This window comes from Myodes glareolus, chromosome 4, assembly GCF_982192425.1.
Source record: "Myodes glareolus chromosome 4, mMyoGla1.1, whole genome shotgun sequence".
Lineage (NCBI taxonomy): Eukaryota > Metazoa > Chordata > Mammalia > Rodentia > Cricetidae > Myodes > Myodes glareolus.
Window position 1 is genome coordinate 101,889,741 of NC_142029.1, and position 26,364 is coordinate 101,916,104.

General features: G+C 44.2%; 1 protein-coding gene across 2 annotated transcripts in view; it reads right to left on the reverse strand.

The window, feature by feature from the left end:
• The window catches only part of Npsr1 (neuropeptide S receptor 1), a 192,138-nt gene that overhangs the window by 8,509 nt on the left and 157,265 nt on the right, over positions 1-26,364 (reverse strand). The window contains exons 4-6 of one of the 2 annotated variants that reach the window (XM_048446368.3): positions 18,500-18,593; positions 16,385-16,586; positions 4,583-4,659 (exon numbers count right to left, since the gene is read on the reverse strand). In XM_048446368.3, the coding sequence (XP_048302325.1) occupies positions 4,583-4,659; positions 16,385-16,586; positions 18,500-18,593 (373 nt within the window). The remainder of the gene's footprint in view (positions 1-4,582; positions 4,660-16,384; positions 16,587-18,499; positions 18,594-26,364) is intronic. The other variant, XM_048446369.3, reaches the window with a different exon arrangement.

A 26,364-nucleotide genomic window follows, 5' to 3' on the forward strand; every position in this document is an offset into this window, starting at 1 on the left:
GGCTGGATGAGCCACATGCTGAGCCTGGCAAGGGGACCTGTGTGCCCACTCCATCAGAGCATGGGGGTGGGGGTGGGGAAACTGAGTGCTAACAGTGGATTAGCTTGATTGTTACTGTATTGATTTGGTACCAGCCGTGTTTAGGAAGGAACCGGAGAAAAAGAAATGAGCTTCGATTGGAGTGGGTTGACTTAACAAGGACAATAAAGGAGATAGAGAAAGTCTCCACATTTCTCATCTTGTGGAGCTGTGAAGAACAGCTTCTGCTCTGTGCTGGATGGATTTCTCGTGCGGCCTCTTGGGAAGGGAAAATACAAAGTGACCTTGAACCAGCCTTTTCTAACTGTGCAGATCCGGACAAGAACAGCCCGTTCCCAAATGAAGCCATTAACACTGAGAAATTGGAACCAAAAAAAAAAAAAAAATACCCCTTTTAAGATTTAACCTTGAGGCAAAGATCAGACCAAGGACTTGGCTTCCCCCTTGTTGCTTCAGAGGCCTCAGGGTGGATCCACTGAGTGGAGAGATGGATACTGAAAACGGAAGAGGAGCAAGGTTTAGATCTGAGGGTTTGGCTATGGCTGCCAGCCTGTGAGGCAGACAAGAAGCAAACAGACCAGCAATCTGAGGCAGGTGTGAGGAGTGTTACTGCCGAGCAACCCAAAAAGCATTAAATTCGTGTGCCTTAGATTTACCAGATCATTTTCTAAACCAATTCTGTTATATCTACTTGAGAATTAAATCCACACTTCCCTGGTTATTGATGGAGCTAGGAGTTTGGTTTTCCTTTCTGATAAATGCCTGTTCCTGTTTTGCTGAGTTGTTAACATGTGATTGTCTTTACAATCCCCTTTAAAATGGCTCTTTAGGAGTTCCCATGCATTCTCTCAGCTCATCTTTTTCTAGGCCACTCAGGGAGTGTGCAGACTGGCTTTCACAATGCAGACACAGTCAAACTAATGCATTTTCACTTGCAATTTAATTTAACATGCATCTTGTCTTAAACATCTTTTCTTTTCCAGCATCATAAAGATATTACCTAACTTTTGCTTAAAAATTTAAAGAGGTATTTTTACATTTAAGATTCTAATTTCCCTGGAGTTATGTTTGTCTGTAGATTGAAGTAAAGTTTTAATTTATTTCCCCATGACCTTCTGACATATGTCAAGAACTATGTATGTATACATCTATTTTGGGCCATATTATTTTCTACCGTTATCTATTTTCTGTCAATGACCTTCTACTCACAGCTTTGACTTTAAAATAAACTTGTATTTGGCACAGAAAAACATTTCTACTTTTTTCTATTTTTTCCCAGGAATAATTTGGATTTTTTTGGTTCTTGAACATTTCTGTCTTACAAATATCTACCAGACTCAATAAAATGTTTTAATTCTCCTTTGATAGCAAGTGTATTAGTTTGCTGATTAGCTGGCACCAGCCAACATATTAATGACATAGCATCGCGCTAGCTACGAAATTCCACAATAGTCATCTGCTCATATCTTTGTTTTCCCTCATGTGTTTTTCTAGAAATAGGTAGAAAGGTGTTGTGTCCTCAGCTGGTGCTGAGAGCACTTCATGGGTTCATCAGAAAGCTGTCTGGCTATGGAGCAGAACTTCAACCTAGTTCCTAATCTAAAGGGCTTTTTTTCCCTCTACTTCTTTCTGCCTCATAGAATTTGAAACCTGCCATTCGATACAGTATTGATCACATCACACCCACAAAGTCATGGTGGTGAGACTTCTCTCCAGAAATGTTATTCCTTATCAGCTTCTTGGCTTGCCCTCCCCACTCTCCCATCCTCGTTCAGTAAATGCCCTCACCATAAGGTGCAGTTTTTCCCAGACTACACATGCACGTGATTGTGTGAGAGCTTATGTTTGCTGTCTACAACATCTGTCTGTGGGAAAGCCTTAGGGTCATTTATGAAACTGTTTCCTTTCTGTTTCCTTTGAGTCAGCCCCTGGGTGGGGAAAAGCCAACTCACTTGTCAACAAGAAGAAGGGTTCCACACTAAGGATGACTTGGGCTTGGCAGACAGTGTTTACAAAGTGAGCTTCTGTTCACACTAATCTTAGCCAATGTACCTCGTTGATGAGCAATAACCCTGGCATGCCAACACTGCTGGAGACCCCATTACCAGCCAGCTCCTGAGAGGCTTGGCTGTTCTGACACATGGGACGTCAAGGAAAGTCCATTGATGGATAAAATTCAGACAGGATAAACTCCGGAGATTGCAGCTAGCCTCATTCTGGAAGGAGATCACGGATGGTGACAAGCTGAACACAGGTGTAATAGAGATTTAAAATTATATTAAGTCATGAAAACTGACTAATTTCTAATTTAGAGCAAGGCAATGTTGTGCATATCAGTTGACATATATATCTAAGCTGCTTTGTACAGACTCAGTCCTGGAGGTTCGGGAAGCCCAATGTCATCACAAAAATATACAACAGAAGGGAGATATAAGAGGCTCTATGGAGAGAAAGGAGCTAGCCGACAGTGATGGGGAGGCCTGCTGAAGATCACCCCAGATCTCTGCCTATATGTGGCTTGCCCCTTTTTCTGATTGGTGAGCTCAAGGAAAATGAGGTAAGCTTCACCATTGGGTGAGAAGGATAGGCAACAGAAGAGCTATTGGGGGTATGAACAGGAGGGTAAGCTCAGAGGGACAGGCAGGGAGGAACACACCAACCTTCTGTACTGGGCAGAAATCACAGGATAGAGGATTAAAATCTGGAATCCTAGCTACCTCAATCAAACCAGACCCTAACCTTCAAATAGAGAACAAAGCTTTAGAGATGGGCTGGGCAGACTTCTCCTTGGAAGTGCTGGGGGCGGTATGCTGGATGAAGATCTAGAGTTTGGATTTTTAATAAAAACGCTCTGGAGGGGGTAAATTTGGGCTCGTTAAAAAGCCATTTATCACTTCTCTTTCTATAATTTCTTTCCTTGTGGGAGATGGACTGTCTTAAAGGGAAAGGCATGGGTGTTCTAATCAGTGACATGCACTTGAATCCTGGTCATGTCACCATGTGCCACATATAGAAACTGCATTTCGCCTCACTGTTGAGCCCGTTTGTATGTGCATAATACCACCTTGAAAGCTGGGCAGGGATTAGACAGGTAACAAAAAAAGAAGGATCTCAGAGGCCTAAAGTAGATGTTTGTCTCTCTCTCTGTCCTGTCTGTGTCACTGGGACATAGGATCGAAGATTTGTGTCCATTCTCCTATACTGCTTCTAGCAAGCAGGAGAACACAGCAGAACAAACCTGCATTAAGACGGAGATGCCAAGATTCGCATACCTCTCCGAATTCTCTAGGGAAGCGGACACAAACGCTCACACCCGATATACCTTGTGGATCCTCTTGGCTATCTCATATCCCACGGGCTAAGAAACTTCCACCATGATAAACCAAGCTCCATCTATGGCTGGTGCAGAGTTAGGGAGCTCAATTCCAAACAAAGATTAGAAAAAAATGTCTAATGCAGATACTCATTTATCTCACTGGAGCTCAAAGAAGTCACATGACTTTGTCAGGTGGCATGGCTTGCAGTGATAGATCCGGGGCAGAAGTCAGCTTCTTCCAAAGCTTTGTATAGTATTTAGTGGTCACTGTCTGAATGCAGATGGTGTGTGTGTGTGTGTGTGTGTGTGTGTGTGTTTTATATAGTATATAAAAGTCAAAGTGTGTGAACATCTGTAGATGTTTTGTGCATGTGGGGCTGTGGGGTATATGCTTGTGTTCACATAAGGGATGAGAGGAACGTGGGATCTAAGCAGAGTGGTTTTATTCTATAGAGCGGTTCCATTCCACATTATAGCAAGGCTGGAAACCTGTCTTCTTTCTGGCTCATCCATTTGCTGAATCTTTTCCAGTGTAACCTAACCAGGTAGTATTCCCAGAGGTGCCCTGCAACTAAGTTCAGTGAAATGGAATTTGGGGAAGGGCTGTCTTGTGCCAGTCTTGTTTGGGCTAGAATATCAGGGAAGGCACGTGAACTAAGCTGTTCCTGATGTCAGGGCTGAGATCATCCTGTGATCAGATGGTACCCTTTTCTAAATCCAAGCCAAACAGAGTAGCCCATCTTCAGGTTTGGCAGACATGCTGTGCTCTCAAGTTCTTTATGTCTGGCACACATTTAGGGCGACTCCCCATACTGCCTCAAAAGTTGCTTCAAGGGACTTTGCTTATATGACTGGACAAGTTTCAAGTGCCCTCTCCCTTCTCCCATGTATATTTTTTTACATTTTAATTAATTAATTGCTTATTTGTGTGGGGTTCAGCAGACATCTTTCTGGAGTCTGTTCCCTCTTTCTACCATGTGAATTCTGGGTGTTGAAGTCATGTCTTCAGACTTGGCAACAAGTGCCCCTACATCCTGACCACATCTCTTCAGCCTTCTCCAGGAGTTTTCGGGGAGGCTGACTGGAAGACAGAGCCCTCTGGGCAGATTTTGGGGTCTCTGTTGTTGGGTCCTGCTGGAACCAAGCACGCTTGTGTATCCAGGCAGCTGCAGCTCATTCTGCTAAAGAAGAAGTTACATAGGAGGGTTGAGAGAGTCAGAGCCTTACCCAAGCAGTTGGAAATCACCGTCTCGTGGGCTTTGCTTTTAATCCAAATAGTTCGGATCACAAGGCCATAGATGACACTGCAGAACAAACCACAGGGAACGTTAACAAGGCTGATCAGGTCCTCGTGTGAGGATACAGAGGGGCTACCGCTTCCGTTTCTCCTCGGGAAAGGTACCCTGGAGGGTTCTCAACTATTCCTGTCAGCTACACCTGCTGTTCTGAAGGACTATAAGAGTCAGTTGGATGGAGCTGCTAATGTCTTAAATAAAGAGATGAAGACAGAGGAGATAAATAATTTAGATATTCAGCAGTGCAGTATGGATTATAATTTGAACAATATAACCTTTGGAAGTAGAAAAACCTAGGATTATGTACACGTCAAAGCATATGTATTGAGGTTTAGTTACTTTTGACACTTTCAAGGGACTGTGTGTGGCGGGAGAGGCTGTGTGGAGACCAGTGGTTGACATAAGCAATCATCTGCCTTATTTCTCTTCTACTTTTTTCAATGAAGTTGGCTTTCTAGACCCCAGATTAAGACATGGTTTGTTTCTCTGGTCAGCTTGCTCTTGAGATACCCCTGTAGGCCTTGGAGTTCCAAGGCTGAAATTATAGAGGGACCTTGCAAATGCTAGAAAAATGTCCATTATGTAGCCCAGGCTGGTTTGAAGCTCGTGGTCCTTCTGAATACTCCATAAAGGCTGGGATTATAGGAATGTGGCAGCACACCCCTCACGATAGGACAGCCTCTGTGTTCTTCCATTGTAGTCTTGCCATAGTGTGATCTTGTCTTTTTGGGTTTAACAGGGACCTGTTAATTGTCTCAGCTAAATTCTTGTAGTCCCTGGGGTTACACAGAATGGAGCAGTCGTCTAACTGTATACTTCTCAAAGCAAGGCTACCTTTAATTCTGAAGTCCAAGTAAAATTAATTCTGCAAAAATATGAGAGAGCTTGGAAAAACCCATCCTCAGTTGTGCCTCTGGTCACCTTCTACACCTACTAAGCCCCTTGATGATCACTTTACCCACTGTTGACCCAATTAGCCTTGTCCAGGCCCCAACAGAGACATTACATGTTGGAGATATATACTGCTTCAATGCACTAAGCTTGTGATAACTTATTATACAGTAATTGATAACCAATACTCAAAGTCTAAGTTGAGATTCTGTAGCACACACCTCTTGAAATTTAGTGTCAAATGTGATTATATTTAAAGAGCTGAGTATGCATAGGGCTCGAATATCAGTGGACTTAAGAGTGCAATTTCCCTTCTTCTTGCCCCCCTCCCGAGTTTTCCGCATTCCATCACACCCCCACTTCGCCAGTGATGAGGTCTGTGCCAGCAGAATGTCAATAAATACACACATCAGCAAATTTTGTATTTCACATCTCCTTTGATAAATACAAGAATTTCAACTCTTCTTAACACTATTTGACACTTAAAGTTTACTGAACATGTCAACTAAAAACTTTGGGAAAGCACTGCTTTATTTTTAAACTGCATAATCTTTCCTCTTGAGAATTGGTAGTTAAAAAAAATCAGAGTTCCAATTTGTAGCAGCTGACGAAGCACTAATGGATTCTAATGGGCTTTAGACTATAACTTAATTAATAATGATGTTAAAACTTTGTTTCTCATTGCTTTTTTCATTCTTGCTCTGGGAGGTCGGCTTAGTGCCCCAAGGACCCCCAGGCCTTGGTGCAGCATTCTCTTCCTTCTCGATCTGCCATCTAGGGATTTTCCGGTACTCTATGGCCCCAGTAAGGGAAAAGATGAGAGAAGGTTAGTGGTGAGGCTTTTCTTTGTTCTAAATGAAAAATTTGCTAGATCAGAACTCAGTTCCCAGGAGAAGGCAGCACAAGGTCTTAGTTCCTTTTCTAGTTGTTACCAAAGACCTGAGAAGGAAGCAGTTGCCTCCGGGAAGAAGGGTAGATTTGGGCTTCCCGGTGTAAGGAGAAGGCGTGGAGAGAATAGCCCACAGCTCTGTGACTCTGTCAGCAGTCACGAGAGGCTGCTTGCTCAGTTTAGAGATGGAACAGGACGCATGGCTGGGTTCTAACCTTAAGAACCCCCACTCTCTCCCCTCTAAGGTCTGCTTCCTGAAGTCGCGTTTCATCTGCGGAAGTTCCACAACCTCCCACAAGAGAAGGAGATGCCATGAGTCTGGAGGGGACATTGTGTGTGTGTAACATCACAGCACAAGGTGAGGTCATGACCAGAAGACATTAATGCTGTCTGGCAATGGTCCCAGTATTTAACTCATTGCTAATTCAAATGTTACTAATAGTGAGTCATAAACATGATGGAAAAGTTCAGAAAGGTCATATAAGCTAAAGACTTGGGTCTAGGTGACGCCTCTTCTACTTATAGGCAATCAGAGGAGCATAAAACCAGGCTGTCCCCGATAGTCAGCTAGACAAATGGAACCATGGCGTATGTATCTTTGTCACTTACTGTTCCAGTCTAGCTGCTTCTTAGAGCAACAGTCACTGCTCAGAAATGTCTTCTTTGTAGTTTTCTCCATTTTTCTCAACTACCCATCTAATTAGTGATCAAATGCTGTGGGCTAACCCTTCACAATGACTCCAGAACCTGCCCTTCCTCTCTGGACTTGTCAGCAGTAGTACAAAGCTTCGTAATCTCTCTTTTTTCTTTCAGAAAAATCTTTTACTATGATAAAATATACAGAGATTACATTTTAATCCTTCTAATTAAATTGTTCTGTAACAATAGGTGTAGTCAAACTGCTGAGTTACTCTCATTGCTGCCTGTCTGTAGAATTTTTCATCTTCTCTGATGTTTTATTACCGTTCTAGTTCTGTGAGGAGACACCATGACTAAGGCAACTCATAAAATAAAGCATGGAGCTGGGAGCTTTCTACGAGGTTTAGGTGCTTTGTCTGTGATCATCATGGTGGGAAGCTGAATGCATGGTGATGGAGCAGGAGCTTTACATACTGATCAACAGGAAGCAGGCAGAGAGAAAGATATTGTGCCTGGAGGGGGCTTTTCTAACCTCAAAGTTCACCCCCAGTGACACATCTCCTCCAACAAGGGCACTCTTCCTAATCCTTCCCAACCAGCTCCTCTGACTGGGATCAACCATTCAGATGCATAAGTCTATGGAGGCCATTCTCATTCAAACCACCAGATCAGTCAAACAAAAGCAGGGGATGCTTCGTGAATCTGCATAGTGTCTCTCTGTGGGAACCATGCTGATCTCCCCAACTTTAGTCCATGTGCTCTAGAAACACATGAACCTTCGAACCTCTTTCCTAGTAATATCATAAGCTTTAAACGCCTCTCTCCTGCTGCCATAGCCAGAGACCACAGCAGCATCAGTGATGGTGATGTAGGCTAGAACGCTGCCCTCCAGCCTGACCCCTGGCTGCACCTGAGCAAGTTCATTTCCCTGAGACACAATCACTGTCAGGACATCAAATCTCTCCACTACTTCCCCCACTTCATTACACTCTCCTGCTCTTACCACCTCATTGCTTCTTGGCAGATCTTTGTTTTGGGTTTCTCAGCCAACAGGTGCAGGACAACCAAATGAGTATGGGCCTTCCTTTCCTGAATAGTAGACTTGGGTAAGAATGAGTTCCAGGGTTTTCTACCCCTCTGTGTTCTGCTCCTGAGATCCATTTTCTCTTGTCTCTTTGTAGTCCGTCGTGTTCTACATGCTACTTTGCAGGGAAACACTCCCTGCCCTGTTCTTTTTTTCACGGCCAGCTTTTCTTCCTTGGATCGTCCTATTGCACAAACACAGGCTGTGTAGAGCCTTATCTACTGCAGTCCAGTGCTGAAGGTCATGCAACCCAGAAAGAAAAGACAGTCTTTGATGTTTTGAATACAACTTCTCCTGTGTCTTCGATTTCAGTAACTTTCTGGGGAGACTTAAACTTCTTGAAGGCATGAAAACTGAAGGACTTCTTTGCCTCAGAGCACCCCTGCCCTCTAACTGTCTGTTTACTTCGTGATCTCTATAGAAGGCAGTCTAAACATCCCATTGTTCTTTATGGAATGCAGAGGCAATGTAGGATTGTGGATGCTCTAGTAGTCACTAGAGTCAGGCTTGCAGGTCCTACTCCGACAATGCCAGGGATAAGCCTTATGCCTTCACTCTGGATCAGAATGACGGCAAACATCAGAAGTCACATGGTTTGTGCTTTCACAGGTGATTCTGCACTAACGCCACAGAAACTCTGGGCTTCCAGGAGAGCAACAAAATGAAATGACTGATTACACTTTTCGAAACTGAGTTTGGTCCAATATATATAATTTCTCTACATTTGTGCATATAACAGAAAGAAAGAAGCACACATATATGTTTTCGTTTATGTACAATAAAGTCCTGGGAGGTAATAGAGTAACAGTGCACATCTGTGCCTCCAAGGGCAAGGGGCTGGCTAGAGGAAGATCTCTGCTTTTATTTCACACCCATATGTACTTGCGAGAAATGTAAAAGAAACGTACTGTCTTTTCTATTACAGGGTTATGTAAGACAAAATTCCACTTAAAAAGTATTGTAAAGAAGCCACTTGGCAGAAATTCTAATTCTTGAAATCAAAATTTCTGTCCAGGGTTTCATTTGCTGCTAAGAGTTGCATCTTGTGTATCAACTGCACTGTTTCGAATTAACCACAGTGTAAGAATGTGAGGCCGAGCTCTGACCACTGGGAGTGATGTCCAGGATCCCCTTTGCACTAGGAATAATAGCCTAGTGGTTCCCACTGGTTGTGCTTTGCTGCTAGATTTGATGCAGCTAAGCACTCTCTGCAGAAATAAAACTTATTACGTTGCCAAAATACTTTGAATACTGCGGTCATTTTCCTAATACCCCGAACTCATTTTAATTTGCTGAACACTAAATGTGTAGTCTTGGATGTCCATACTAAGCAGCAGTCCCAGCTATAACGTGGAGTCAAGATTTAAAAGAAGTAGACAATGGAGAGGAAACTTTTGTATTAACCTGGTGAAAGAAGTAACAGTCATGCCAGGGTTGCTCACTTGTTCTTGACCTGGTGGTACCGTTTGGGGTGACCGGATGCCAGGGAGGAGAGAATATATCCAGAATAACTCTTGCCATTTATCTCAGGGATGTGGAGATGTGGAAAAAAGTTATGGCTCTTACCTCATGTCTCAGCCCTCCATCCTGGAGGTAATTAATCTGTGGTGAGTCTGCTGAGTCTGTCTCTCCATAAAACATACCTTGTTTCATTAGCCCCATCTCTCAATATGGTTCTGAGAACCATATGATAATAACCTATGCCAAATGTGAGTGTTTTTTCTTTCTGTTTCATACACGCTCATATTTTGTGATTTCACATGTGAGCGATGGGAATAAGGACATACAGCTTCCACTTTCTTGATAGCGAAGCTAGGGTTCCACAATTATGACTTGTCAGAGAGATTAAAATTAAAGTATGTTTGCTTGGGAAGCTCTGAGCACAGAACAGAGGACCTCATATTCTGTATAATAAAAAAGTCAACTATGATGCGAGCCTCTCATAAACACTATACCATTTTCTGTCACTACCCACATTTTGTGGTTAGGGCTTCTGGTTATTCCTATACATAGGTAGAGAATGTCAGAGCTGCACCATAGCCTTGGCATTAACCATCACGTGGTGCTAGCACACCAACAGAGCACCACAGGCTTCTCTTTGGCATACATAAGAACTCCATGTGCCACACGTACCTCTCGACTTCCTCCAGATGTGTTCAACCTATAGAGTAGGTGTGTACCTTTTGTAGCTCCTACGGGGCTGTCCACCTTGACTGGTCTTAACCCTCACCATGTCTTTTCTGTTGTTCAGTGTGATGGCTGATCCTGACGGTTAATTGAGTGATATCCAGAATCACTTAGAGATCGGCCTCTGGGCATGCGTATTGGAATTATCTGAAAGTGGTTGGTAGGGTGGAAAGACTGGTCTCCTGAAGTAAGGTGGAAGTATTCCCTGGGCTTAGATCCTTGACTACATGAAAAGAATACAAGATGAACACAAGCATTCACCACTGTTCATGGGTATGGGTGTGTTCCGGCTTGTGAACATGTGTCTGTATCACAAGCATGTCTGATGCTCAAAGGGGCCAGGAGTGGGCCTAGAGCTACAGAAGGTTGTGAGCCACACTCAGGTGCTGGAAATTGTCCTCTAGATCCTCTGAAAGAGCAGTAAGTGCTCTCGGCTGCCGAACCATCTCTCGAGCCCCTCAATTTGCTTCCTGGCTGGGAACACAGCTGCTGCTGCTGTGACATAAGGAACACCATGAGGACCTGCAATCCTAAACTGTGAGCCAAAATAAACCTTAAGCTTCTGTCACCAAAAAATTTTGTCCCAGCAACAAGAAAAGTACCCAAGACACACAAGGCTATTCTCGAAGCCAGAATGGCTTGTCATCACTGTAGCACATGTGTAAAGAAATATCCTGGAAAATAAACATATAAAAAGACATGAGGAATAACAGAGCCATGAGCCTGTCTGTGTGCAGCGGGGTGTGGGAGGGCTGAGGAAGGAATCGGTCTCTGAGAGGGGATGCTGGGACAACTTGTTCCTTAAGGAACTTACAGGAAAAATGAATGTTTTATATCCATAGCTAGTACCAGGCTTTATGGACTCTTGGAATAGAGAAACACTTGAATGGCCCCATCACTTGGGCCACAGAATTATCTGAGCTTTTTTTTTCTTTTTTGTTTTTTGTTTGTTTGTTTGTTTTTTGAGACAGGGTTTCTCTGTAGCTTTGGAGCCTGTCCTGGAACTAGCTCTTGTAGACCAGGCTGGCCTCGAACTCACAGGGATACACCTGCCTCTTCCTCCCAAGTGCTAGGATCAAAGGCATGTGCCACCACCGCCCAGAAAGCTGAGCTTCTTCTAAGGTTAGCAGGAAAGGGCCCTCTATCAGTCTCCATGGTGATGATAAAGCCCGGTGCCACCAAGTATCGAAGAGTTGGGCAGCAGGAAAAGAGTTTGTTGGGGCAAACTACAGAAAGCTCTGAAACGGATCACATAGTTGTAATAACATGTATTTCTCAAAACTGTAAATTCAAACTCGTGGCTGTCCAAGTGTTAAATCCCCAGTTTCTTCCACAGTCCTGGGTTTCTCTATAGTGCAGGTTTTTCATGTCAGTTGGGCATCAACACAGAGATAAAGGAAGCAGAGATGACCCCATTATCAGGCTTCTTTTGAAAAAATCGGGGTCTTTTTCCCTGAACATAATCTCTTCACCTCTTTGGCTTGACCTGGATCATCCATCTTTGAGCTACTTTCATGCCAAGGGGAGGGGCTGCTAGGAGAATCTCGGAGTGGAAGTGGAATGGAGATTGGGCATTCCACACAAATACCCACTGGTCTTGGAGTGAACTAATGAGTATGGTTTTTTTTTTTTTGAAAAAAAAAAAAACAGAAAAACTTTCACTACCTGGTAAATCATGGTTTTTAGCCTGTCACTTCCTTTCCTTGTAAGATAAGTTGACACAGACCTCACTATTCTCCTTGGCCTTGGGCATCATACTCATGACTAACTAGTACTGGCCAAGTCTCTGGGGCCCTTTTAGCCACCATGGCCTTGTATTCCGCAGGAACTGCTTTAGCATGAGGCTTTCCCACAGTCTGAGCCCTATGGTCCAAGCAAAATAAATTGATTTTTCTCACACACCACCAATCAGTGCTCCATAAATAATGTGCTCCTCCCACCTGCACCTCTGCAGTGCGACCACAGATCTTTTCTACCTGCACCTTCGTCTCTGGGAGGGAAAATGATAGGAAGGTAAGAAATCAATTAGGTCACAAGAAATTAAGCACAGCAGAAGCGGAGCGACCACACGCAGGCCAACATCCTCACTGCAACAATTAGACAGCTCCACCAAGTGAGCTTTGAAACCACGGGAGTTCTTCTGACCCAGAGAGGCAGAGTGCTGCCTTTGCTGTCAGGCGTGGTGACTTCCAGCCTGGGGAGCCGATTCAGTCCATGATGGAACGGTGACATCTTTATTCATGCACACACAGCTCTCAAGAAAGTTCGCTGCAGGTGACATGATGTCTCGCTTTCTTCATTCTTTCCTTGCATATATACTATTAGTTGAGCTAACATGCACCCCAAACTGATGTGAGCATGAAATAATCTGAGATTTCCACGTTAGGAGCACATATGTAAAGTGTGTGTGTGTGTGTGTGTGTGTGTGTGAGAGAGAGAGAGAGAGAGAGAGAGAGAGAGAGAGAGAGAGAGAGAGAAAGAGATTGGGGGGGAGAGAGAGAAAGTGAGAGAGAGAGACATACAGAGGGACTGACAGACAGAGATAACTGAGCATGACCCTGGCACACATGTGTCACATTATTGCCGGTTACAATTTGGGCTACATTGCTCAACTATTCCAACATTTACCAAATATGTATTGCATGCCAGACTGGAGACCAAGAAAACAAAGACAATAATCTGCATTAGTTAGATACTGCCAATTACATCACCTCAAACTATCCCAAGTGTTCCTTCGCTGGGGGTTGGCACGGACAACTCTCCCAGGACATGTTGGGAAGGAGAAATGATGGATGTGAAGGAGTTCAAACCAACCAAGGCAGGATGATCCTGAAACTGCTATGAAGGTTAGTGGGTTACAGAAGTGGGGTGTCATTTGGAAACAGTTAATATGGGGGAGCAGAAGGCACAAGGTGAGTACATCAGCACTCTGGAGTGGCCAATGCCAAGTCCTTCAGAACACATTAAAAATGGAGAAGGCTGTCTGTTAAGGAATATCTCTAAGGATATAGAATGGGGGAAATAAAAACCTTTTCACATAAATGAGTGTTAGAATATATTTTTCTTGAACAACACAAAAGCAGTACTAAAGCAAGCGTTTCCTCCTCTCTTGTAATGAAGGAAATGCAGTCTGAAGCAAAAGGGAGAGTTAAATGTGGTGGCTCGCCTCTGTACTCCTACCACTTGCGAGGCTGAAATGGGTGCTGCAATGAGTCCTAGGCTAGCCTGGGCTACGTAGTGACTTGTGGGATGGATGGTCTGGGTTCCAGAATGACGTTTTCTCAAAGTCTCCCACACAATCTCAGTTCTCCCAAACAAAACAAATAAAACACCCCAAACAAAAAATAAAACAACACCAATAACAAACTAACAAGTAAATACCCAAAGAAATATTCCAATACATTTTTTTTTTGCCTGTTATCATAGTGAACTTAAAAATATATACTGAGTGTGGATTAGGAGTTATGGGTCATGGCTCCTCCCACAGTGAGTGAACGTCATTGAGCTGTTTCTTAGTTTAGGGATGCATGGAATTAATTAAGAGTTTATTTAATGTTACCTGAAAGAGGTATCAACAACAGAATTAAATCAGGGGAGGTTAGAATAAAGAAAAAAGAAAGAAGGAAGTCAGAGAGAGACAGAAGCAGAGAGACACAGGGAATCAGAGACAGAGATGGAGACAGCAAGAGGGAATTTAGTCAGTGCAATGTGTGCCTGAGCTTGGTTAAGAGGTGGAGGATGCCTTGCCCCCTCCCTCAGAGAGAGAAACCAGTTCTCAGCCTAGAAAGGAGCTCATGGCTGACCCTCTGGCTTCCAAGAAGCTCAAGGACATGGAAGGTGACCAATAGCCAAGAAGCAGAAGCAGTCGTAATGGAGACCCTGGTGTGGGCAGAGTGGCATGAAACCTCCTCTGAAATTATTTCCCAAACAAATTCAGTCTTGATTTTTGAAGCACACTTACAAGCCAGGAGTTTAAGCAACAGACAAGCTGGAAGAGCCATGTTGCTGCAGAAAGCAGTCAAAAGAAGGACACGTCCGGAGTGTCGCAGATCTCCGGACAAATAAGCCAGGAAAGGGCCACCTAGTGCTGTGCAGGTCTCCTGCTGCAGGCACCTACCTGGTGGGTGGGGACTCAGGAGGAGTGGCTTGGTGAAGGATGGGAAGTTAATCAGGAGTGAAGCCCCACCCAAGTATAGCCCTGGGACCTGAGCCTGCTACTGAGCTGTGCTGGGCACTCCTACTAGCTTTTCTACTTTAAGCTTCAACTCTCTCCTTTCACTCAGTTCCTTCCAGCACTGTTGCGAAGACTTACCTCAGTGGCGTATAAACTTTGACCTTCATCTTGCTACCCAGACTTCTCTGATTCAAGTTGGTGAAGAGGACGGGAGGAAGTTGAAACAAATATGAAATGCTAATTTGTCAGTTCGGCGAAGATGACCAGACAGCTACCCACCTCAAATGAGGTAGTGACCTGGCTGTCTCGATCACTGCCACTGCTGCCGCCTTTAGCTTCCTTTTGCTGTAAGGCGTGCCTTGAGAAAACGTCAGAGCTGGTTGGTGAGACTTTGCCCTTCCTCCCAGCACTAGGCTTTCAGGAGACTAGAGATGGCACCGAGCACAAAGCAAGTGATTTCTCAAAATGTCTGGGGACACTTAGGGACAGCCACGCTGATGATAAGTAAAAACAGATGCCCATTAGAGTAATGAGGTGTATTTTCCTAGCTCTCAGTTTGGGAACGATCAAATAAAAAAATGGTACTACTTTTTTCTGGGCTGGGAGAAGAGCCAAGAGCCTCACATTGTCTATCAGAACTCGAATTTGTAGAGCGTTGTGCACATGCACCCACAGTCCTAAAGGTAAAGCCGTCTTTGCCCTGGGAATCCTGCTACATGTGTTCTAGGCAACAACAAGGGATGCATTCAAAATTTTAATTACAGGGATTTATTTTTCATTATTTCTTTCACTGCTTGTGTACTGCCACAACTCAAAGGCTGACTTTGCTTTTCCTATGACTTGATGTGATCCATCCTGTAGGTAAGGGACTCTCAAAATCTGGACTACCATGGACCACGACATGCACAGCTGCCGTAGGAGCTCTCTCCATGTGCCCTATACGTACAGGCAGGGCCACTGTTGCCCTACTGTCTTGCTGTGTGAGTAAGTGGGACCCTACCTGGAGCAGGCTGCTGGGGTCTTCTGTGGCCTCAGGACCAAGGGAATGTTCTGGAACTTGATTACCAAGACCCTTTGCAATAAACTGCCCCCTATTTCTTCTTCTGGCCATGGGAAGGGGTCATTACCTACTTCTTCCTGGGAGACACTGCCTGCCTGCCCCCTTACTGCCTCCACCCATTTCTAGCCTTTGGTCACCGTGGAGCCTGCTTTTCCCCTTACATTTGCCTTCTCTTCCTGGAGTTCTTTTGTCCTTCAGTGGTGGTGTACAAGTGCTGGGTACCAGTTTCGACAAATATAGCATCTTCATGCTCTTTACTAACTTCTCTAACCCCTGTGCCTCTGCCCTGGTAAGTGGTATATGTGTCAAAACTGGTCCCTGACATACAAGGAGTGCTAGTGACATCAAATCTCAGGGCCCATATGCTCAAACATGCACCCACATACTATTGTATTTTTTGTTCAATTTGTTTTAAGTATGTCTGTCTTTTAATTTTCAAGATCCCTGAAGCTATCATTATAGTTTGTATTTGAAAGGTCATATGATATAGGGGAAAAACAGAGTGTGTAATCAGACAGACCAGGATCTCAATCCTGTGTGATATTAAGTTCCTTATCTGCTCTGATTTTAAGTTTTACTTAATCAAGTAATTTATTGCACAGGACGGCCCTGTAAAAGATGGGTTCATCCACTTGACACAAGGCATGTGTATGAGCACACTCCCTGTAAATGTTCTCCTTTCCCAAACTCTGATGCAGGAGATTAGCCCATGATAGTATTAGATAGAATCCTACGTCCCAACACGTTCCCAAAAGGACTTAAGGCCAATGACTAATTTAAGGTGTGGCGTTCAGCCCCTCGGCCTCTCACCTGATAATTGTCAGTGGGATGAAGTACACCAGAAAGGCCACAATGGTCATGTACGGAGTCCAGTAGGAGTCATCTGGCCACCTTGCCCAGCACTGCACCTCACCATTGGGGAGCGTCCTTTTTCCGAATATGAAGAGTGTGGGGACTGAAAACAGGAACGCGAGGCCCCAGGCTATCCCAATGAGGACTTTGGCTTGCTTCTCTGCTGAAAGAAAAGAGAAAGATGCCTGGGCACCTGGGAACACGCTTGGGGAGCACACAGGGTCCACTGTTAGGGTCTGAATTCTGAGAGCCACTGGGACTTGTCAGTGTCCCCAGAAGCCTCAGTTTCTTCATAAGTAAATGGATGTGACCCCTCTGCTGAAGGGTGCAGTTCCCACATGGGGGTGCAGGCCCACCTGCACCCCACTTTATAGAGCTGCAAGAGTCTTCTTTCAGTCTCATTTAGCTGACTGATACAATTTCCTCTCCTCATGTTGAATCTTGCAATTCCTTAATTAGCAGTCCAAATGAACACTTGTGCATGTCTCCTAATTATATCTTTGTTTCTTGATCTGTGATCATGTCTTTTTTTTTTTTTAGGTTGATGTTCTTATGTCTTTGCCAAAATTGTCATAAGTAAGATATTAGCTCTTCATCTCGGTTTTTTTTTTTTGATACAAATTTCCACTTGTCCTTGTGCTGCTGCTCGTGGTTTTTATTTGTGTAAGTCGGTTAAGACCTTGATGGAGCGACACACGTGTTCCTTTACTGCTCCTGCACTCAGCGGGATTCCTAGAGAGACCCTTTCCTCGTTACGATGATGGAAGGTTTGTCATTATGTTCTCCTAGTCCTTCATGTTTGAATGACTGGCTTTCCTGGCCCAACAGAGTCTGCTTTTAATTAGCTGTGACATGGGGAATTAATGTTTTCAGCAGGCTGGAGAGCTAGTCCAATTTTATGTATTAACAAAGCCATTCTTTAACAACTGATTTAAAGTTCTAGTTGCCGTGTGTGTGTATGTGTGTGTGTGTGTGTGTGTGAGAGAGAGAGAGAGAGAGAGAGAGTATATTGTGTGTGTGAGTGTGTATACGTGTGTGTGTGAGAGAGAGCATATTGTGTGTGTGTATGTGACACAGAGAGAGAGAGAGTGTGTGTGTGTGTGTGTATGCATTTTAAATGCATTATTTATTGTTTCCAATTTAGCTTCTGTCACATTTAAAAGATACCCATTTCCCCCTGTCTTTACAGTGAAATTTCAGTTCCTATAAGTAGGTTAAGAGCCCGTGAGACCAGGTCTGCCTTGTGCCAAGCAGAGGGCAGCTAGCTGGCCCTGTTCAGTGCTCACCACCACTCACTGATGGTTCCTGGGAACCTGGAGAGTCTCTTCATCCACAGCATCTTAAGGTTACTCCCCCTAAAAGTGGAGCTTTCATTCCTCCCACCTGGTCAGAGTACAGAAGACAGGAACTGGATGTGCTTGAGCCTTCCTGATGCCTCTACATCTCAGGACTGCTAGCTTCCTGAGCTCTGCCTCCCCTCCTGCCCTGTACACTAGACAACATCAAGAAACACTCCTAGCCCCACGCACTACTGAGAGCATCAGTTGGAGGTGTTATGTGCCATCTCCAATTTTCTTTCAGGTTTCCTGGACCAAGGAGAAGTTCCTTTGTTTTCAAAAATACATTTCCAGTCTTGTGGACCTGGGGTAAGGGGAAGCCAGTTGTTTGTCTCTTGAAAATGAAGACCCCGAAGAGACAATATTCATTTCATCATAGGGTATGCCTGCTGGCAGAGATACAAGCAATGACTACACTCATTTCATCATAAGGTAACCCTGCTGGCAGGGCTTTAAGGAACTAGGTGGAAACACTTCCCAGAGGAAGTGAATAGCCACAGCATGGCACCACCAAGGACGTCCTTTATGAGGCTAGGATCAGGTAGCACTCCCCAGTTACCCAAACATTTTTCTCTATTTGTGGATTTTCAAATCATTAGGCAGTGATGGAAGAGGAGAAAGAGAACAAAGAGAAGGAAAAGTAGGGTGTAATTGGAGCAGAGAACAATATTAATAAAATATTAGCAAAAAGAATCCCACCCCGTGAAAGGGTCTTTATGAAAGAGTGTTTGCTCACCTCCTTGAAGAAACTTCATGGGGTAAACGATGGCGTGGTATCTGTCTATGCTCAGGGACACCAGGACGTAGGTAGAGGCATAGAGCATGACAACCTAAGGACAGGAGCCAGAGAACACACGTGACTTCACCTGGGAGAGCGCATGCACCTGGTGTTCTTGCTATTTAGAAACCAGGGGATTGAACTAAAGTGCTGGAGAGGGTTGAGGTGGAGGCACTGCCCAGCCCTTCCTGCTGGGAGCAGATCTGGGCTTTGCTGTTGAACTTTGCATTGCTCCTGAAGACAAGCGAGAATGATCACAGCCTCCTCCATGCGTTCACTGGCTTCTAGGAAATTCCACATTTCAGGATCAGTCTCTCTTGACATTTGCCTGGTACACTTATCTATCATTGACTTTTAAAGCTAAACTAATTTCCTGTGCCACAATTGACATTCCAGGATCATTAGAAACAAAAGTTCCTTTGCTTTTTATTAATGAGAGGAGCTGAGAGGTAACAGAAGGGTTCTGGTTCCCTGCAGTCTGCATGTTGCTCAGTCATTTACCCCAGCATCACCCTCAGAGAGCTCATCCCTTCCTCCGGGGCTCTGGCAGAGCTGTGTGAGGCCTAAGCTTCTGAGCCTTGCTTCCCTCCTCTGACTCTCCTTTGAATAACTTCATCCACACCCTCTCAATCCCTCGGGCACAGTCTTAGCTCCATTCTCTGTAGAGGAAGAAATTGGGATACAAGTTAACATCTCTTCTGTGACAGGCTCATATTTAGAATATATCTAGATTAAATACGTCAGGGAGTCCGATCTCAGTGAAAATATTCTGAGTAACTGAAGTCAATGAGACATTTCCTTCTGTGGATCCAATATAGGGGCCACAGACAATAGGAGTGTGGGCTGAGAGTCTGGCTTTCCCTTTGTTTATCACATTTGTTTGGAGTTTGTAACTTTGTTGTTCTTTCTGTAGAGCAAACAAAATATAGTCGCATTATAACCAACTATAGTAGATCAACCCATGATAGTTGCTTCTGCTGTTCAATTAAAGCTATTGCGACCTGAAATGCGGTCATGGGATAAAGCATTTGACAATACTAATTCTGTGAACATCGTAGCTTACCCTGCTTCATACATGTTGAGAGTACCTATATGAGCCTCCAATTAGGCAAAACCATCTCACGCACAGCCTGTCTCATACTACAGAGTGGGCTAGCTCCTGTGCTGCGGTGGCTGTGGTAATGAACCAGAGAACCGTGATCATCAGGGTGTCCTATCACTCAGTCTAAAAATCACAGACTGGGTGATCAGAAGTCGGAGACCATCTGTATAATTCCTTATTTTTTTATCTCTATAACATAACCACAAATACACTCCAGCTCTAATGTTGCAGGGAGAGGGCTGTAAAGAACGATCAGGAACTGCCGCTCCCTCCCCTTTGGCACATCAAGAGAAATCTTAGTGCATGTGTGCAAAGAGTATCCAAGGGAGAAACTGAACGAGTTTGATTAAGTTTAAAGAAAAATAGTAAAAGCAATGAAGGCCTCCTTCGAGGCTGCTGTTTCTGTGTGTAAACCATGGATTTAGAACCATCTGGGTGACCACACAGTGCCAAGAAGGTGGCATCGAAGTATGGGAAGGGGGACAGCAGGGAAGAAGACCGTGTTGAGTAGTTTCTAAGAGTCTTGAACATCTGTGCTATCTTGAGTGAGGTGGTAACACGGTTCAGAATCTGGGACGGGAGGAAAAGTGACCCAAAATAGATTTTCAGGGCTGCAGGCAATATTCACAAAGGCAAGATTAGCGTTGAGACACAACCAAAAGGAGTATTCAACTTCGTGGCTGAAACATCTTCACGCATCTAGGTGCTGCAGATGAAAGAAGCATAGCCACGAGAAATACATTGCAAATTATGCTTCTCCATAAAAAAGCAAATGCCAGAAAATGTGTTCAGGGTTTTGAAAGAAAAGTTGTGATCCAAGAATCTTGTAAATTTCAGTTTGGTGCCAATGCACAGAACAGCTTTTTTTGGAAAAGTACGAAGGAAAGAAATATAACACCCCACACCTCCTGCCAAAGTCCTCAAGAGGAAACACCAGCTGAATAAGAACTATTTCAAAATTAAGAAGAAGGGATAACATAACAATGCCGTGGAAGAAAGGCATCAAAATACAAAATGCTTACACGATAGTACTATAATGATAAAACATTCCAGGGAAGAATCTGGGGAGTGGAGTGAGGGGAGAGTGTAAAAGAGAGGTGTTGGTAAGTCCCCGCTTTGATATTTAGATAGTTCTCTATCTGCCTTTGATAGAGATGTTTCTTAAAAAGAAAGGTAAGTTATAATGCAGTGAACTTAAAATGGATAAAAATGAATTCCTCTTTCTTCTGTGGTTACTGTAGCTACCAGTTTCATGGCTTAAATGTCAGCTCATTCTCTCACAGTTCTGGAGATCAGAAGGATAGAACAATTCTACCAGCCCCATACCAAGATGCTAGCAGGCTGTGCCTCTTCTGCTGACTCTAGGGGAGAATCCATCCCCAGGGTCTGAGCACCATTAGCTGCCAGCACCTACCCTCATGGTCTACATTGCAATCCCATGCCCAATGCTACAGGGTCCTCCCTTTTGTTGTGTGTCAGGTCTGTATTTTCCTCTTATGATTACATTTTAGGATTTCCTGAACTAATTTCCAATCCTTAGTCACACATGCCAATCCTCTTTTTGTCACATCTGGTGGGAAGCAGGCGTAAGTTCCCAGGATTAGGGTACAGATGACCTGGGAAAATATTTTTTCAGCTTCCCACAATAAATAATTGCTTCTGAAGCAAACACTCAAAGAGCAAAACTTCAAAGGAAACAGTGGCAATGAGGTACTGGAATAATACGATGCACTGTTTCCCACTGTAAATATAAATGGCTTGATCTCTTTAATTAAAACAAATAACTTCCCCATGGTCTAAGAATAGATCATTCTATTCAGAATAGAAACCAATAAAACCAAATGGTATTGAAATTTATAATTAAAGCAGTGGTCGGGGCATATCAAACAACTAGTATGATTTTAAAGGCCTTTATTAAGATATACTGCATGATACCAATCAAATTCAGAGCTAGCTGCATCCCGTGTGACAAAGTGATAAAGGCTACAACACAAGTGGCCGTAGACTACTGATAACTCAGATGTAATCAGTGATGCAGCACTAAAGAGATGTAACAAAAGCAAATGTTCAAGGCTTTCCAGTCAAACAGTCTAAAAAATGCAAATAGGAAAAACCGAGCTCCACAGTACAGAATGCAAAATATCTAGACTCTACATGACATCCAAAAATTTGGTCAGATACTGAATTGCCAACAAGGGAGATGTTTCAGTAGAATCCAAAAAGTGGGCCGTATTCAACTCACATATCTCAAACAAGTGATGAAGCTGAAATAAGTAACACTTGAAAAATACCACTTGGAAATCTAAACATCTTCATAATTAACTCAAGCAAAGAAGGAAATCACAGTACAATTATAGTCAATTCATAAATGTCAACAATGGGAACTCTGCACACCAACAGCATATGGGGTGCCATTCAGAGAGCAGATGGCAGTCTGAGGACAAGTCTGCCTTTTTGCCACCCCACCCCCAACTCTCACAGATGTGACCCAGGGAATGTGACATGCAGGGGATTCTACATGCAGGGAAGTGAGACTTAAGTGCTGGAAGCGGAGAGACTTTACTCAGAAAAATGCCAGACTGTGCTCTTGTAAACTAGTATTCTTGGGCTGGCTTTAAAATCATGCACTTGATGTATTAGAGAAAGTGTAGGTTTACAAAATCCTACAAATAGCACAGAGGATTCCTGTGTTGTCCACATCACATTGACACATATCCCCTGGTGTTAACATCTGGCATTGATGTGGCACTAAAGTGATTCATCAGTCTTGATACAGTATCAATAACTAAGGTTCCGTCTTTGTTACTGCATTCTGTGGGCTTTGACGGTGGTGTGTGGCACATAGTCACCATCAGCTTTATCCAGATGAGCATCGCTGAACTAGCAATGCCCCAGGTGTGTCCGGTCATCCTTTCTTCTTACAAATCCCTGGCAACCATTGATTTATTTTCTTTAACACAGCTTTGTTTTTCTGAAGTTGGGCCACAGCTGAAGTCACATGGTGTTTAGCTGACCAATGGGCTCCCTCCTTCTAAATATGTGCTTTCCTATTCCTCCATGGGCTTTGGCAGCTTATTTTCATATTCCCATGGGCATGACATGCTTTGTTCATCCATTGAATTACTGATGGACATCTCGGTTAATACCAGTTTTTGGTGATTATTATTGGAGCTACTAAAACTACCTTTATGCAGGTTTTTGTGTGGACATAAGTCATACACTCAATTGCACAAATATCTACAATCATCATTGCACAACTGTGTAGTGAAATTATGCTTAACTTTGTAAGAACCCGTCAAACTGGTTTTCACTTTTAGGTCTTTCACCAGCAAGTGCAAGTGCAAGTTCTTGTTAATATAAATCCTTACCAATGTTTGGTATTGTTAGCTTCTCTTTAAATTAGCCATTGTATAATACAGATGTAGTGGTACCTTATGGTTCTGATTAGCAATTCCCTAATGAAATGCATATTTGCCATTTTCAGTGGTGTTCCTATTTTTCCCTTTTTTATGAGGGTTGTTTTTATGTTGCTGTCCTTTAAATTTTCCAGGTATCCTATAATAGTTTTATAGTATCACATTTATGTTTGTGGCTCATATTGAATATTTTAACAGGTAAAATATCTGTGTTTATGGTTTAATATTTTATTTTTATTGCAGACACCAATATTTTACAGAACACCTTAGTGGTAACTACAATTATTGTGACCAATTCTTTTCTGTGTAAAGACCATTAAAATTATTCTCAATAGACAGAATTTGTGTTGCAATTAGCTACTTATGACCCTCATTTAAACTTTTTTTCAATTTTACATATTATTCAGTGGCTATATAGAAATTTAAGGTATCAATCACTACACACCAAATTGGCTTACCTATTCTCCAGTGGGTGGGCATCTAGAACTTCTTGGCTTTCCTGCCTTTCTCCACTGCTCACACTGCCTGTGGGGCTCATTCTTCCCCCTCCCTAGGGAGCCCCACAGTGTAGCAAGATGGGGGCTGGCTTGTTGGGGTTTCTGTTCCCGCCCAGTACCCCACAACCGGCAAGTCCCAGAGAAAATCAATCACACAGAGATCTCTATAAGTTATAAAACTGATTGGCCCATTAGGTCAGGCTACTTATTAGCTCTTATAACTTATGTTACCCCATTATCCTTATCTATGTTAGCCATATGGCTTGGTACCTTTTTCAGTTGTCAGCTTACATTGTTGCAGCTTTGGTGGTCTGCGCAGGAGTGGCAGAGGGAGCTTCCGGCTTCCCAGTATATTCCTGTTCTCATCGCACCGCCTCTACTTCCTGTCTGGTTGACCCACCTGTACTTCCTGCCTGGTCAATCAGCGTTTTATTAAAATACATGATTGACAGAATACAGAACAATTCTCCCTCACCACCACAGCATTCTCTGAACTCTGGATGATCATGTTGTTGCTAGGCCCATTCTCCTCTCCCATCTCGAACCCCAACCATGCCTCCTTCCCAGGACCCCCACAGCCCACATTGCTCGCTGAAGTCTTCTACTTTACAGGTCTCACACTGCTGTCTTTCCAGGCAAAGCCCTTACTCTCACCTTCCTTGGGTACAGTAATGTCACCATCCCAGACTGGGGCTCAAGCTGTTCCCTGCAGAACTCTATCTCTTGCGTTGAAAGTTGAGCCCTACTTTCCCTTCTATGGGGCTACCAGTCCATCTTAGGGAAGGCACAATCTCCCCTCCTTCTAGTCCTTGAAGTCCACCATCCAGGACCCCCAGAGTGATTTACTTGCTTGGTGGGTAGAGTGCTTGTCTACCCTGACCCCTGGTACTCCATTCCCACCATGTGACGACCTGGGTGAGCCCCTACTCACTGCTCAGGGAAGTGGCATTTCAATACAAGATTTATTTATTTTCATTTTACGGACGCAGGTGTTTTGCCTACATGTATGTCTGTGCACCCCATCCATGCAGTGCCTGTAGAGACTAGAAGAGGGCATCATATCCTCTGGCACTGCAGTTACAGACATTTGTTAACTGCCACATGGGTGATGGAAATCAAGCCCAGGTCCTCCAGAAGACCAGGAAATGATCTTCACTACAGAGCCATCGCTCCAATCCTTCACTCTGGCATTCTAACTTCACTATCTGAGTGTCTCTATGGAGCATCTGCCTGCCACTCAGAAGTGATTCCATCTGTCCCCTGCGTGGCACCATAAGGCTCTGTACCAAGAACAGAGGCTACCTCGTCTACCCACTAGAACTCCAACTACTGACATCAGGACTCTTGTGAAGCATCTTCCGGTTTCCCCAGTCAGAAGCCTTATCTCTAATACCTGAGCTGAGCCACCCAGGCCCTCTGGCTTAGCAGTGCCTGGAGCAGTTGCTCCTCAGGTCAGAAGTCACAATGCATCAACCCCAGTTCACTCTCCTCTCTGCTAACACAGCAAAGCATCTGCTGAGCAGGTAAGAGCTTGCGCCTTTCCCTAGCTGAATTAGTATTGCCTTAGGTCCCAGGCTCACAACTCAACACCAGCTGGCCACTGGACCGAGTGTCATGTAGATCCTAGCTATTCCTAACCCAGCACAATCAGAATAACAAAAAAACAAAACAAAACAAAACAAAAAAACAAGCAAAAAAGCAGATTCAAACACCAGTTCAACACAGGTGGTCCAGAAACTCATATCAAGGCACAGCACACTTTGATTGAGGAGCACAGAAGTCTGCCTCACACTGACCAGGGAAGTTCCTTCATGTCAGCTAGCTTTTATATCGTGATGTTTGAAAGCACTATGGGGACTACTGGGGAAGCCCTAGCCCCTGCATGCTGCAATACTGACTTGTCAGGCCAGATGTGCCTACTGGTGCAATTGTGGCAGAGTTAGAGGGGTAACTAACCACTTTCTTATTGGATTTGATGCCTATTCTACAGATGGAGATTTCTACCTCAAACTGTAATCCTGGTCAAAAGTTTATGACTGTGGTAGCATAGAAGCTGCTAGTATTATTTTGCTAAATGGTTATGGCATCAAAGCCCCTGCTAAACATTTGTGCTTATAGGCATAGATGTGGGCTACTCTTCACCTTGGTCAGAGAAGTTCCTTTTTGCAGTAGGTAGCAGTCAGTGGAGTGATGCATGATTATATATGGCATCCCAGGTCCAAGGAGAAATCCCCCAGATTGCTCTCTGGACAGAGGAGAGGGTGCCTGAATCGGCCGTGGCCCATGACCATACTGATGTATATTTTGCTTATCACCATAGATCCTTCGTCTGGCGAAGGACGGCTATGCAGTCGGAGGCCCACATTGGAGCAACGGATTGAGCCCCCCCGAGGTCCGGAGGGGGAGCGGAAGGAGGAGGAACATGAAAGACGAAATCAGTACTGCGAGGGATGCTATCACCCACTGATACAAGGGAACGGATCTGATGAGAATTTACCAGGGCCAGTCGGACTGGGACTGAACGAGGACGTGATCTAGCCAGATTCTCGGAATTTGGCCGGATTCTCTGACTGTGGCTGGCCCGGGGTCTTTCTGAAAAGCCATTGACTACGACACTGGGACCTGTTTCCTCTGCATATGCTGGATTTTGGGGATCCAGTCTGTTTGGACGCTCGCCTTCCTGGACCTGGAGGGAGGGGGAGGGAGCTGGAGCTTCCCACAGGGCAGGAAACCCTGACTGCCCTGGGGGACGGAGGGGAAGGAGGGGGGGAGTGGGGGGAGTGGGAGGGTGTTGGGAGGGGGGGCGGA